At 39.0% G+C, this 16,256-nt stretch overlaps 1 protein-coding gene across 5 annotated transcripts in view; it reads left to right on the forward strand.

Moving 5' to 3' along the window:
* The window catches only part of hmcn1 (hemicentin 1), a 545,704-nt gene that overhangs the window by 136,320 nt on the left and 393,128 nt on the right, over positions 1-16,256 (forward strand). For all 5 annotated transcript variants that reach the window (XM_059647829.1, XM_059647834.1, XM_059647832.1 and 2 more), the window contains 4 exons: positions 4,266-4,386; positions 4,933-5,196; positions 9,223-9,367; positions 12,417-12,538. In XM_059647829.1, coding sequence (XP_059503812.1) covers positions 4,266-4,386; positions 4,933-5,196; positions 9,223-9,367; positions 12,417-12,538 — 652 coding nt within the window. The remainder of the gene's footprint in view (positions 1-4,265; positions 4,387-4,932; positions 5,197-9,222; positions 9,368-12,416; positions 12,539-16,256) is intronic.

Raw genomic sequence — 16,256 nt, forward strand, 5'->3', positions numbered from 1 at the left:
CCAAGCAGCATCTCAGGAGCACAAAAGCTGACGTTTCAGGCCTAGACCCTTCATCAGAGAGGGGGATGGGGTGAGGGTTCTGAAATAAATAGGGAGAGAGGGGGAGGTGGACTGAAGATGGAGAGAAAAGAAGGTACGTGGAGAGGAGAGTATAGGTGGGGAGGTAGGGAGGGGATAGGTCAGTCCAGGGAGGACGGACAGGTCAAGGAAGCAGGATGAGGTTAGTAGGTGGGAAATGGAGGTGTGGCTTGAGATGGGAGGAGGGGATAGGTGAGAGGAAGAACAGGTTAGGGAGGCAGGGACAAGCCGGGCTGGTTTTGGGATGCAGTGGGGGGAGGGGACGAGCTGGGCTGGTTTTGGGATGCACTGGGGGAAGGGGAGATTTTGAAGCTTGTGAAGTCCACATTGATACCATTGGACTGCAGAGTTCCCAAGCAGAATATGAGTTGCTGTTCCTGCAACCTTCGGGTGGCATCATTGTGGCACTGCAGGAGGCCCATGATGGACATGTCGTCTGAGGAATGGGAGGGGGAGTTGAAATGGTTCGCGACTGGGAGGTGCAGTTGTTGATTGTGAACCGAGCGGAGGTGTTCCGCAAAGCGGTCCCCAAGCCTCCGCTTGGTTTCCCCAATGTGGAGGAAAACGCACCGGGTACAGTGGATGCAGTATACCACATTGGCAGATGTGCACGTGAACATCTGCTTAATATGGAAAGTCATCTTGGGGCTTGGGATGGGGGTGAGGGAGATGGTGTGGGGGCAAGTGAAGCACTTCTTGCGGTTGCAGGGGAAGGTGCCGGGCATGGTGGGGTTGGAGGGCAGTGTGGAGCGGACAAGGGAGTCACGGAGAGAGTGGAGTCTCCGGAAGGCAGACAAGGGTGGGATGGAAAAATGTCTTGTCTGGTGGGGTCGGATTGTGATGGCGGAAGTGTCGGAGGATGATGCGTTGTATCCGGAGGTTGGTGGGGTGGTATGTGAGGACGAGGGGGATCCTCTTAGTGCAGTTGTTGCGGGGGTGGGGTGTGAGAGATGTGTTGCGGGGAACGCGGGAGATGCGGTCAAGGGCGTTTTCGACCACTGCGGGGGGGGAAGTTGTGGTCCTTGAAGAACGTGGACATCTGGGATGTGTGGGAGTAGATTATTAGTGTCATCTTTTGGTCGCATATTATACTTGGTCCATGTATTGACACCACTAAACGGATCCACGCATCTGAAACAAGCAAATAACAATGTTTGTTTTACACAGAATGCCTGTAACTATAAAATAATAGAAGTGTACACTTTTGATTGATAGTAAACACTGCAAACAGATTGCTGTATGGCTTCCACTCAGTGGTTCCGCTGGTTTAAATATGCCGCTCGGACTAATCAAAGTTTGGCACAAGCACCTGCAACAATGGGATAATGAAGGGAATAGTCATTTTGACTCAGATCATCGCACCATGCTACAAAGCACGTGCTTATTGTGCCAAGACACAGGATGTTCGATTGCTTAGATGATGTTTTAGTAATTAGTGCTCACTGCACTAATCCTCCTTTTTCTTTGTTTTGTCTTGGGCTCATGTATTGTTTTGTGCTGGAAGATGCACTACTGTAGAATATCTCCAGATGAGAAAGTGTACTTAGATTGCAAGAAGATTTATTGCGTGAAAGCAAAAGCAAAAAATTCGGTTGGGCATGATGACCAGGTCTTGTGAGAACTAATACAGATATATCTGGTCCTTCTGAAGGCTAGGGTCCGAACTGTGTCTCCACTGTTTGATGGTGTGTGACATCAGGCAAATGGTGAGTCCAATGGAACATGAACGTTTATCCCTTCAGAATCTTTATGCAACAACTGGTTGTTCATTCTATGCTTCGTGATTCTGTTGTAACAAATTAATTATTTATCTTGAAAAATGTTTCTCAGGAATGAGCGAGAATTAGCTGAAAAATCCTTTATTTTTCTGATGCGTGTTTTTACTGCGAATTTGAGATGGTAGAGGAATTTTGAATGTTTTGCTGGGTCTGGTGATTCTTACTATCAACTTTTAATCTCTGGTGTCTTGGCATATCCAATAACACATCTGTAATTGGATGATCTAAACTGCACACAATTGCCTAACTTAGGTCAATTTATTTAAATGTATCGATTTATTGTAACCTCTTTTCTCATTATTGGACCCTGTTTCTGAGACCTAAGGCATGATCAGACTTTTTATGGCTTGATTGAGTTGAAATTAAAGCAAATTATGTAAATAAATTCTGATCTCTGATATAACTGCTGAGAGGTTGGCCTCACATTGGTTCAACTTCTCCTGGTTCAACATTAATATTACAATATGCGCAAGCTTGCAAACATGCTTCTCTTACCAGCACGATTATTGCAGCATAAAGACATTCAGTAGGCAGTTGCTTAGCATTTGTTTTCAATTTTAAGAAACTATGAAGTATATTTTCCAAGAGTCCACCACGAACTAAATTATTTGTTGTTTCCCAAGTTCATTCTTGTAGGTAGGGACAACTAAGCAGAAACAGCTTTTAGAATGAAATCAAAGGCAACCTTAGGATTTTCATGGGTCTGAGATTAGACCGAATCAGAACTGGAGCCAGTCAATTATTGCTCAGTCCGAATAAATGCAATGCCAGTTTCCCAAGATATGTTGTGCTTTAATAGATAAGAATAATTTAGAAAGATTTTGCCGCAGACTATTCACCCAGTCTTTTGGCGACTCAGTGTCAATAAATACACAGCCACAAATATCACATCTAAAGGCCTCTAAAACATTTTGCTCGATTAAAAATTAAACTAGAAATATGACTGTCATAATAGGACTCCTGAATGAATACATTCACATGGTTCATGACTATTTAGGATTGACAGCACATTTGCGTACGGAACCTATTGATTGCTGTGGAATGTGCAGCAGCAGTCACAAAATAACAATGTGCTGATCAAAAAGTTCTTGATCTTGTGATCTTTCACAGTGCAAATTGTTCTGTAATGGTTGAAAATCTTTGGTCCAATATATGTGCTGACAGCAGCAATTATGTAAAATAATTAAATTGGATTTTTAAAGAACGTAACCATTCTCTGTAAGATCACTTTTTAAACTAACTGGCATGTTTTGATTGAACGGAGTCATGATGATGTTTGAATGGGCAACTACATTAATAAACCAAGAAAAGAATAATGATACAAATAGGGTATGACAGCATATTTCACATCATTTTGCTTTACCAACATGATGCTCGTATTGATGCCTACCGGCTGTAAATTGTATACTGTAACATTTTAACTGTCCATGTGACAAACAGCCTTCATAACAAAATACTCGGGCATTGTGATGTGGGGAAAAAAATCATAATTTCCAATGTGTTTTATCTGTCATAAATTGTTATGCAGATTCAACCTGATACAACTAAATGGCACCTCACAGACAAAAATTCATACAAAAGATGTTTAAAGATGATGGAAATGACATTTGCTACTTGGAGGAAGCCCAAGTATTGGAAGGAAGAGAGGAAATTGGTGTAAAAACCCAGTGAACTTGCAACAAATTATGTGCTGACTGTTGCAGGCATGGGGTGAAAAATAAATTTAGATAGGATGCTTGTGCTCTTACAACCACTTAGCGATTTATGTGGGATTCAAAATTTTCGAATGTTGCTGTTTTGTAGCATTTTCTGAAGCTGTCTGATTTTCTAGGGTATTGAGTTAAATTGAAAATTTGCATTGTGATTCAGTTCATAGCAAATTGTATTCATACAAGAACATATATGCCCTGAAAGATGCACTTTAGAAGTGGATGTTTGTTCTGAATGCTCTATTAAAGATGTACACAGCCAGAAAGGAGAAGTTGCATGAACAGTTGCAATGGTTATTTACCTAACCAGTTTCCTCTCGGCATCTTCCTCTCTGGTTGTATTGAACCAGATTCAAATAAAACTAAAAAGTAGTTTCTCCTTTTACACGGCAACAGTGTCAGCCTTTTGGAATAATTTTAGCCTAATTCACCGAGCAGGAAACTGGCTGGATCAGATTGGCCACCTGCTTTACGTTCTATATAGGATTCCAATTTGCTGAGATCTGAACTGCAGGTGTTATGTATCTGAAACTGAAGGTACGTTGTCAATGTATCTTAAAGCAATGCGCCCCTCCCTCCAACTGCTAGGATTTCAGGACAACTTTTGGATACAAACTAATGTCTTTTAATTGTTGGAGTGTACTGTCTTGTTCTAATATACGACTTAGGTCTTTTTTGCTTTGCATTATCTTTCTCCTAGACAACAAGTGGTGGAAGACACTCGGTGCGAGTCACAGGACTGAGTGCCATTGACTTTCGAGCTGGATTTTCCAGAAAACCAACAATGAATTTTAAAAAGATTGGCAACAGACCTGTACAAGGTCAGTTTGTTACAAATCTTTTCTAATTGTATGATAATGTGGACTAGTTTCCATGACTTTATCCAAAGAGGTTACAGGTATTGTAGATGTCAAATATTTATTTGATTTAAGATGTAGCCATGTAAATATTCAGACATTCAAGTGTCAATCCATTGATATTGCTGATCAAAACCCATGTTTTTAATATTGATCCCCTCTTCCAACTGAAAGAAGAAATGACCTTCATTATTGATTGCATCATTTGTTTTATTTATTGTTTACTTACTATAGTTTATTGTAGTAAATTATTTCAAAAATTGTAGCTGACTGCTGAAGCATTTTATTACTGTTTTGATCTCAGAGTGAATTGAAGACTGACAGATGTAACTTGGACAAAAAATTTAGAATTTCCTGAGACATATAACAGATTAAATGTTAAACTATTTACACTGTATATTAATTTTATTTCAAATGGTGACATTTTTGAACAGTAGTTTAACTCTGAAATATTTCAATTTTAAACTGTTTGTGTTTCCCGGTTGTGTCCCATATTGCATGTCCTTACAGGTATACCAGCATATTTATTATTGAATACAACTGGACTCATTCCTCCTGCTAGAGTGGATCAAGTGGAACTTCTTGGCATCTCGGGCATTACATTGAAGACTATTCCCGTGAAGTATTATCCTGACCGCAAGCCTTACAGCATCTTGAACGTAACTGAATTTATTCCACCCAATGAAGCATTCTTTTTGAAGATAACTGGCTATGACACAGAGGGTTACCTCTTCCAGAGGGTATCTGGTGTGTCCTATTCCAACATTGTTCCAGGTGGGTCAGTTACAAAGATGAGTTACACTGGACTTGAAGGATTAACTCTGGACCTCTCTCCACAGATGATGCTGGACCCTTGAGTTTCTCTAGCACCTTGAATTTATTTCAGAAATCTGGCACCCACAGTTTATTTTTACACCTTTATTGTTCCAGATAAGATAAGATGGAATGCTGCTGGAAAGAACCTAAAATACTTTAATTCTGTGGACTGTTTCTTAAAAATCACTTTTGCTGCTTTGGATAAGTTTGTATTATGTAATATTATTAATAGACATCTATTATTTATGCTCAGTGGGTCTGGCATTGGCCATGAAGAGAAATCAGAGTTAATGTTTCGGGTCCAGTGACCCTTCCTCAGAACTTGTGAAAACACTTTTGCAGATGCTGCCCGACCTGCTCAGCTTTGCCAGCAAATTTTGCTTTTGTCCCTCATTTACAGCATTTGCAGATCTTTCGGTTTTTACCTACAATTTACAATGTTGTTTTAATAGACCATGTGATTATCCCCTCTGCTATTTAAATGAGGAGGTATTCCTTAGGTAGAATATTGGAAGACTTTCACCCGAATGAATAGATATGTTTCACAGGAAGCAACTTCAATCCTCATTTAATATGTAGTCAGGGATGTTTTGGATCATGATAGAGTGGGGGCACAAATTGCTTCTCCTAAAGATATCTTCCAGAAACTGTACCCAACCAGAAATTTTTACTTAATGTTCCATGCAGGAAGCATCAGCAGTCACACGGACCATGGTCCAATCTATCATTTAATATCCAAGTACTCTCTCAATTTACCAGCAGGGATCACCTGAAAGAGATTAGGAGTAGGGCACAAGCTGATTTTTCCTTTCCCCAGTCTGAGGCCACTTTTTTGCCTTCCTATTGATGACACAATGTCTTCAAACGGAATAGAATGAGAAATAGCTCTTTCTTCTTTTCAGCTCAATTCACCAATGATTCTATCAACTGAATCTTCAGCAATCTACAGATCACATCTTTTAAAAAAAAATTACTTTAGACGCATCGTTCAAACATTTTGAAACTTGCTGCGAGTAGCCTTTACTTTCAAAGAACAGTTTGCACTCCCATTTGTACTTGTTTAGTTAGAGGAAAGAAGTTCAAATTAAAGTAGCAAAGGAAATTCCAAGTGATTAATGTAGCATAGTAATTATGGCCAGTGATGGATTGATGCAAATAATCATCTTGCAGCCGAACTGGCATTCTAGTACCCAACTCTGACCATAGTGATACTTCACAATTCCAGGTGCATCAAAGAAAATGTTCATGTCTATAAATTGTACCTTTTCAATCAAAAAGACTGCTGGACTGAATATCTTTTGTGTTCTCAGGTTACTTGTAATTCACTGGGAACAATTTAACTCACTCTGCTTGAGAGATACAAGATGATAGTGGAGTTAAAGTTGAAATGGTTGAATATCAATATATTAGATCTTTTGCTCAATGACAACCTAAATCACTCATGACTCATGCTGTGAGACGAAGTTTTGTGTTTGCCCCCTTTCTCTACCCTGCTGGATTAGTGTTCCCAGATAAAATTTGGAGTTAAATTTCAAAAACGGTCTCCTCCTCTTGTCTTTAGTAGAAAAGTGATTTGTTGTATTGCCTGTTCTCATGATATTAAGATTGATTGATTGTAACCAAGAGAAGCAGAAATCGCAGTCCACGTAAAATACAAATGATTGTGGAAAAAAAAAGAAATAATATGTAACCGGCCCATCAACGTCTGAAAGGTAAAAGAGAAGTTCATTTTCATGTATGTGCTTTCTGTTGAGAATAATCATCTCATCTGGATGAATTTATGATTGGTTAAATAAATTTTTGGACTTGGTTCAGAGCTGTTCTGATAGAGAAGTTGATTGAAAAGTTAACTGTAATTTATGTATTTGTATTTCCATTTTTTCTACTTATTTAGAGTTTTATAAAATCTTTTAAAAAAATTAGTAATGATTCCATTTCTAGCATTTCTTCCTTGTTACTAGAGAAAAGTAGGAGCAGGATAATACTATGACTCGTAATTGCAACTGTTATTGTTACTGTTGCAACAATTTGCTGCATTAATTCCCCTGACCTTCATAAGATCAGAAGTGGGGATTTATGCTGATGATTACCCAATGTTCAGCACCATTCATAACACCTCAGTCATGAAAACAGTGCAAGCCAAAATGCAACAAAATCTAGAAAATATCCAGGCTTGGGCTGACAAGTGGCATGTAACATACAGACTAGTCAAGTGCTTGACCATGACAATGTCCCACAAAAGAGAATCAAACCATTTCCCCTTTACACAAGTTAGGACTGTGATAGAATACTCCTCACTTACCTGGAGAAGTACAACTTCAGTCACACTCAAGAAGCGTGATGACATCCAGCAGAAAGCAAAACCCTTGATTGGCATCAGATCAGCATTCGACTCTTCCACCACCAATAATCATTAGCAGCAACGTGCACCATCCACAAGATGCACAGAAAAAACAACCCGCAAATGCTTCTTAAACAGTTCCCTCCAAACCCATGATCACTCCCACCAAGAAGGACAAGGGCAACAGATACGTGATAACATCACCACTTGTAAGGTCCTCTCTAAGACGATCACCATCCAGACTTGGAAATATATCGCTGCTCCTTCAATGTTACTGAGTTAGAATTCTGGAACCCCCTCCATAATGGCATTGTGGGACTCTATTGTTTCAAGAAGGCAGCTCACCACTACCTTCCTGAGAGCAACTAGGAATAGACAATGAATATTAGCCCAGCAACCATCCCATGACTGAATTAAAAATAAATAACTTTGCATAAGTGTGGCATTGCACATTTTCATTGTTTTTAAATAGACAGATACAGCTTTGAATCAAGATGCCCATTGAAAACAATCAGAGCAGAAGTACAACACCAGACTCTGTGAAATCTTATTGTCCATGCCTTGAAACTGACTCCTGTGCAATCTGTTAAATTCAGTCATTAGCAGAAGCTTCATTCTGTGTCCTACAAATGAATATTCAATCTGCTTATCTAATACGTTCCCCCTAATTTTTAAACTGCATCCATTCATGTTATGCAAACATTTGTGTTGTAGAGATAGCAAGAACTGCAGATGCTGAAGTCAGTGATAACAGTGTAGAGCTGGAGGAACACAGCAGGCCAGGCAGCATCAGAGGAACAGGAAAGCTGACATTTTGGTTTGGGAGAGATAATGGGAACTGCGGATGCTGGAGAATCCAAGATAATAAAGTGTGAAGCTGGATGAACACAGCAGGCCAAGCAGCATCTCAGGAGCACAAAAGCTGACATTTCGGGCCTAGACCCTATTATTTTGGGTTGGGACCCTTGTTCAGAAAAGGGTCTGAAGAAGGGTCCTGATGGTCTGAACAAGGGCCCTGACCTGAAATGTCAGATTTCCTGCCCCTTTGCTGTCTGGCCTGCTATGTTCATCTAGCTCCACACTTTGTTATCTATTTGTGTTGTAGTCTGCAGTGTCTTCGTGTCCTGAATTTGCAGAATGTTATCAGCAAAGTATGCTTCATTGTGCGAGTGCACATGCTTCAAATCAGGTTTGTCAATTTTATACATAAGCTGCTGATTAGCTCCAAGTCTGGAGAAAGTCTGGCCATTGGCCATTGAGGAAATGGTAATTACTAGCCCTTACCTGATATACAGCAGATATTTATGTTTGCCAGTAATGCCATTTTTCCTCTGGAGACAAGAGTGAATGATTTGAGGTTGGTTTCAGGTGCCAGCAGTGTCAAGTATAGTATATTCTTTCATTTTTGCCTCTGACAATCTACGGTTGGAAGTAGCTTTGTAACATTAAAAGGGGATTGTATACATTTGACAGATGGTTTATTGTGCATATTAAATGCCTGTAGCCAAGGTGGAGCAACTCAAGATTTGCAATTTGCTTCAATAAATGTAGCACAGTTAGTAAGAAATCATTAAGACAATCTGTTGACTGCACTTTAAAGAGTTATATTAGAAAAGGCACAATATTTAAACATTTTTCTTTAGGTCCACCAAAGGTCACGATGCCAGCACAGACTCCAGGATACTACCTACAGACGGGCTATATCATATGTAATGTGGACAGCCTCATCCCTTTCACATTGCGTTTCAGCAGAGCTGGTACAAAGCTAGGAACAGATCAGTTTTTCAAGTATGTATATTTGACCTGTTATTGTCTTGTTACATGTTGTGTTTAGGATTATAATTTGTAACCATCCAAGTTTGTAGCTTTAAGCACAACAGATTATATAATGTGCATTCTTTGCAATACATTTTGAGACCAGCAAATGAAGCTTACATGGAGAGTCCGAAAGACATTTATTTTAACATTGCTATGCACAAACATTGCATTTTTGCTTCATTGCTTGACAATTAATGATCTGTGATATCCAAGACTGTTTGTGGTTAGTGAGATGATGAAGTCATAGGTGCCATTCCGTATCGGCACACATGTCTGAAACAGTTTGCTAGTGCACTGCTGTCCACTGTCAGGCACGATCTGATCTGAGACACTGAGCAAACTGAAAATCGTGCTCATTGTTGTTGTGCTTATTGTGTTGATAAGTCATTGAACAATGGAAAATTCAGACGTGCTCTGTCGCAAGAATGTCACCTTTCAATTTGCTGTGAATAGATCTGTTGCTATTTTCATGCAAGAAGTGAATGGAACATTTTGTGGATATTGAATCTGCTTTCCTGCTGAGTTTGATATATTTGGCATGTCTCATATACATTCACAAGCCATTGAATATCTTGATTCAATGCTAGCCAATACATTGACTCAAACTCACCATCTTGTGTGCCTCTGCTGTAAAATAGGCATGATACCTTGGCATAATGTCTTTGGTCTTAGGATTTATTTCCATTTGAAAATGACTTGTGATATATCAAATTCATCCATGTCCAGATGAATCAATCTTTTTGGGTTCTTTAATGCTGTCAGACATCTTTGGATAATGATCATTAGCAACTTTTGTAGCTGAACATCTTTGGCAGCTGCAGATTTGCAACTACACTCGCTGTAACTGATCAACGTTAAGAACCTCTAGGACATCAACACTAGATCAATAGGAATATTTCAGCCTTTGTGTGGGTTGGGTAATCTGCTTAGCATATCAGACATAGTCATCTTGGTACCTGGCATTATCTCACTCAACGTCATATCGTTGAAGACCATTGACTGATGCATTATGTGTATTCTATTTTGCAATTGTGGCTGCGGTTTGAATGTCTCAAATCGTGATTGCAACAAGATCTGTGCAAATAGGTAAATCTGCCATTGGTGGACCATTTGTATCGACCAGCCAGAAGATTTTTCAGAAGCCAAAATGTGTTTACATAATGGCAGTCCAGTGTGATTCTGTCAATGCTCTGAGAGGCATTGGTTGTAAACTGTTGGCTGTTGTAAAATGCAATGGCGAAAGCAGTGTGTGATAGTGATAGTGATTAAACAAGTGGCGATTCCAGGAATACAGTTTGGTCTTGGAAACGCTGTAGCCAGATCAAAGGTGGGAGTGATGTCGATTGTCATGGAAATGCCAAAAGAAAACCAGGGAACTGACGAGTTAAAAGGAAAGTACCATGGAATTTTTCCGGGCTGTGTGGTGAGAAGATCCCACAGTTATAAGTTAAAGCAAGAAGGGAAAACAAAAGGGAAAGATGAAGGAGTTGAGGTCCAGTTAGCTGACACCCTGTCTGATGAAATGGTAAAGGAGAAACCTAGGCCGGTAGAGGATCATGCAGAGGTGTTTAGTTCTGAAGGACTAATGGAGTTAGAATAGAGGTTGAGACGACAAAGGATTTATGTCATAAAGCCTACTCAGAAAAGGATTCAGAATGTATTTTACAAAAAAAACTCAACATCCACCAGAAAAAAAAAATTCAACCATTGAATGGTACTGGCCTTACAGCATTTCAGAGATGGTTGTGTATATCGATCACAATTCTTTTGAAATTTTTGGAAACATTTAAGGACAAGACAAGATTATTTTGTTAGACTCATATGTTACAAACATTTAATTTATGGATTACACATGTTGTGGTTCATGAAAATGTTATTGTGGATGCTTTATCGCAGATATTGGAAAAAAAATCAGGGGAGATCCAGCTGCCTTCTGCTGAGAGAATAGCTCTCAGCACTTGAAGAAAGCATCATCCAATTAATAAAGGCACAGTGCACACTTTGCTGATATTCCAGACAGAAGAGTTCACAGAAAAAGCATTCCTAATGCAAGAATTCAATGGGGAAGATGTTTCTGACAGCAGATCAATGGAGAAGACACAGAACATTTTTGAAGACATAACCTGTCTATAATTTTTGAGAGATTAAATTCTAATTCTTTAAATTTTATTTGATATAAGTGACATTTGTATTTATTGGAACAACATGCAATTTATCATCTTGTTTTGTTTGTGAATAGTTAATAGTTAGGGTTTATTCGGTTTGTTAATATTAGAGTTAATTTGTTCAATGTTAGAATTATATAAATAAATTATTACTTGTTGATTTATAAAGTGAGTGCCAGGTGTTTACTTTTATTTAACCACTCCTTTATTACAGATTGGGTGCTCTTTTAACTGATTAAAGGGCAAGGCATGCCTCTCTGGGTGTTTTGGTTTTAATTATCAGTGGTGGGGGGGGGTCGACCTCTGCTTTATAACTTATCCATGATTCAGATCTTAAAAACTTTGCACTCTGACATGTTAATCTGTGTGTTCCTGAATTCGTGACAGTGTAGTTAAAATTGTTCCTCCCTTAGGACCAAGAACTTTGTAGCTGTTGGTATGACAAAATGTAACTTGTAGATATCTTCTAACCAAACTGTTCAGTGATGTTATTACACACGTCTAAAGCAGGCGGGACTTGAACCCAGGCCTCGTGTTCGAGCGGGAAAGATGCTACCGCTGCACCATAAGAATGTCAAAACTGTTACTAACGTATCAACTTTAAAGGACAAGAATATTCTAGCTTCCAAATTCTGTATTGAAATGGTGTCAAATTTTTGCTTTATAATTTTCCTGAGAAGTGACTTGGGAAATTTTATTGCATTAACGTCGCAAAATAATAACAAGTTATTGCAGTTAATTATTGAGGTTCTATTACGTTAACATTGTTTTTCTCTTTCAAACAGGTTATTATTAGTACAATTGTGTATTTTATTATAATTCACCTGATCTAATCTCCCGTTTTTCTCTTGAAGGGAATCTGCCACTGCACATTTGGAGATCCCTCATGTTTCTGCGGTACATGAAGGGCTTTATGAATGCATAGCAGTTAATAGTGCTGGCACTGGGCGTGCACAAACTTTCCTGGATGTATCAGGTCAGAACCTTTTTTTAATACATGTGTCGGATTTTACATGTGTTAGGGGCTCTGTTTTAAACAAAAAATACAATATTATGCGTCATTATGATATAGAAGAGAATACAAAACTGTTTAATATCTACTTTGGTTAACTTCGGAGCTTGTGTCTGAACAGTAGGGAGCGACACAAAGACCCAACACTCCTGAGTTGTATTGCTAATGTCTTCATCACTTTCAGCAAGTGATACTAAGCTAACTAAAACAACAGTTTCAATTTAGAGCATGCACTAACCTAGTAACACACATGGCTAAGCAAGAATGATGCCAACAAAAGGCATTTTTGCTACTTTGCTCCTTCAGTGCTCCGTATCACTTCAAAAAATGACCAAAAATGTGCACACAGAGCTAGGCGTTTTGGAGCATCTTAAAGGAGGCTAGAAAGATAGACAGGTTTCCTTAGGGAGGAGAGATCCTGAACATTTACATCAGGAGAGAAAGGGTCATGAAAACAAGAATAAAAATTTTAAAACTTGATTTATAGGACGGTATAAGTAGGCAGTCATAATATGATGTGGATATGTATTTGAAAACTCAACTCCAGGTCAAACATTACACCAAAGTTTTAAATCTTCCTACACAACTAAAGAGAAAGGGAGGTAAGGGAGAGAATGCGTGGCGGGATCAAAGGCTTCAGTCTTTCCAACATTTAGTTGGATAAAATGACCAAATATTGGATGTCAGATGAAGTGTGATTTATCAGAGACAATTGAGTTCAAAGAGGTAGTGATGAAATACAGCTGACTGCTGCCAAAATTTTAGATGAGGAACATGTTTTTATGTTTCCAGATTATACGACAGAAAAGTACATCAATGTGTGAAATAGAAGGGAAGAGAAGCCATTGTGGATTATAATCTGGTTATAATTAGAAAATTAAGAATAGGGTCAAGCCAGGACTGTCTGCCCACCTGGATGATGTAGTAGAGGCATTGGAGGAGATGGTGTGGCCTGCTATATCGAGCATTGCAAGTATGTCAAGCAGACAAGGAGTGACAGGTGACAAAGAAGGTCATTTTTGACTTTAACAAGAGCCATTTCGGTACTTTAATTAGTGCAGAAACCTCATTGGAGATACTTAAACATAATTGTGGAGAAAAACGGACATGGATTTAGGAAGTAACAGCAGGCTCAAAGACTTTGGAAAGGAAAAGAACTTTGGAAACAGGCAAAAATGAGTAAGTATGGAGGGATCAAGCATAGGTATTTTGAGGAGGGGCAAATGGCATCAGATTTGAAAGGAAGAGTAACATTACTTAATGAAAGGGAATTTTTAACAATGTCAGTTGGCATGAATTTCAAAGGGAAGTGGGGTAGTCAACATTTGACTAATGTAGGGTTGAGGGAGCAGGAGGGAAGTCTTAAAAACAAGATAAGTTCAGACAACATTGCAGAAAATTGGATATAATATCAACAAATGCATGACTAGGGCAGTAGGGAAACTTTTGAGGAGATTTGTCCGAGGAGCTAAGATAATGGAGTGAATTCGCAGAAATGTTAGAAGTGATGATCTTGATTTTCATGATCAAAAAATTCCGTAAGTTCCTCACATTTAATATCTGAGGTGAGTGTGGAAGCGGTGTGGAAACATGTTTTGCAGGGATAGTTTGAATTAAAGTGTAGAGATAGAATCATATTTGCATTTCTGGGTAGATGATTATTGAATAATTACCAGCATTACCAATGAAGAATATTGTCAATCAAGCAGTTGAAGTTGTATTGCTAATAAGGTGTTATGACCCACTAGGGTAGAGTGTCATAAATGGTGCCCTTCTATTCCTTGAGCCATACCAAATGTTAGGTTTTTTTTGAGGTATGCACAGGTCTCCAAATAACCAACCAAGGTTGCAAGAAAACAGATTTTTCACTAAACAAGTAATATTCTTCTTTTAATGAATTTGACCATATTTGCAAGTCATAGAATCATACTGTGTAGAACCAGACCCTTGTCCAATCAGTCCACACTGACCATTTCCCAAACTGTGTGCGCTTAGCCCATATTCCTCCAACCTTTCCTATTCATGAACTTATCTAAAAGTCTTTTAAACGTTGTAACTGTGCCTGGATCCACACTTTCTGTTGCAGTTCACTTCAACAATGAGCCACTCTCTGTGTAAAAAATCTGCTTGTCATGCCCTTTGTTAAAAATCTTTCTTTTCCCACCTTAAATATTTGCACCCTAGTTTCGAACTCCCCCCCACCCTCAGGAAAAAGACCCTTGTCATTCACCTTTATCCAAGCCCCTCATGATTTTATAAACCTCAATAAGGTCACCTGTCAACCTCCTACATTCCAGTGAAAAAATGTCCCTACCTTACCAGCCTATTTTTATATCTCAAACCCTCCATTCACAGCAACATCCTGGTAAATCTTTTCTGAATGCTGTCCAGTTGAATAATATCCTTCCTATAACACGGCAAGCAGAACTGTGCACAGTGCTCCAAATGAGGCCTCACCAACTTCCTGTATGACCTCCCAGATGACATCCCAACTGTTATACTCAAAGGCCTGAGCAATGAAGGCAAGCCTGCTAAATGCCTTCCCGACCATCCTGTTTACCTTTGACACAAATTTTAAAGAACTATATACCTGAACTGGTGGGTTTCTCTGTTTTGCAACTCTACCCAGGGCTCTATCAGTAATTGTATAAATCCTGTCACTTTTTTTTAACCAAAATGCAAGACCTCACATTTATCCATATTAAACTCGCTCTGCCCATTCCCCAGCCCATTGTACCAATTGATCAAGATCTCTTTGTTAGTATTAGATAACCTTCTTCATTGTCCACTGTACCACCAATTTCGGTGTATTCTGCAAACTTAATAACCATACTTCCTATGTTCTCATCCAAATCATTCACATAAATGGAAAAAGTGGACCCAGCACCGATCCCTGCTGTCCTTACCTGATCTGGCCTACATGTGACTCCAGATCCACAGCACTGTGGTTGACTCTGAACTGCCCTCTGGGCAATTAGGGGTGGACAATAAATGCTGCTTAGCCAGTGACGTCCTCATCCCTTTAATGAATTTTTAAAAGAACACAGCTTTTCATAGGCCTCCAGTCCAAAAAACAACCCTCCACCGCCACTCTCTGTCTTCTATTGTAAAGCCAATTTTGTATCTAATTGGCAGGCTTACCATGAATCCCATGTGATCTACTTTACTAATTAGTCTACCATGCAGAATCTTGTTAAAGAATTTACTGAAGTCTAAGTAAACACCGTCTACCACTGTGACCTCATGAATCTTTTTGGATACTTCATTTAAAAAAACTCAATCAAGTTTGCTCGCACAAAATCATGTTGACTATTCCTTATCAATTTCCAAATGCATGTAAACCCTATGTTTCAGAATCATCTCCCACTTACCCACCACCAATGTCAGGCTTACAGGTCTATAGGTTCCAGCTTCCTCTTACAGCCTTTTTGTGCAATAAACAGACATAAACTATTGGCATCTAATACAACTAACAAAGATTATAATCTCCTTCAAAACTCCCCTTGAAACTCCCATTCACACAAAAAGGTGGAAAAGTAGATTATTGGTGAAGGTAGAAATGTGAAGTCAGTTCAGTAGTCTTAGCTTCCCAAATCCAATGTTGAGATCATTCTTCTTTGGCTAGCTGGTGTCTTTCTTTGTAAGAGGCATGGAGTGAATGGTTCACTTATGAAATATCTCT

This window comes from Stegostoma tigrinum, chromosome 8 (assembly GCF_030684315.1).
Source record: "Stegostoma tigrinum isolate sSteTig4 chromosome 8, sSteTig4.hap1, whole genome shotgun sequence".
Taxonomy (NCBI): domain Eukaryota; kingdom Metazoa; phylum Chordata; class Chondrichthyes; order Orectolobiformes; family Stegostomatidae; genus Stegostoma; species Stegostoma tigrinum.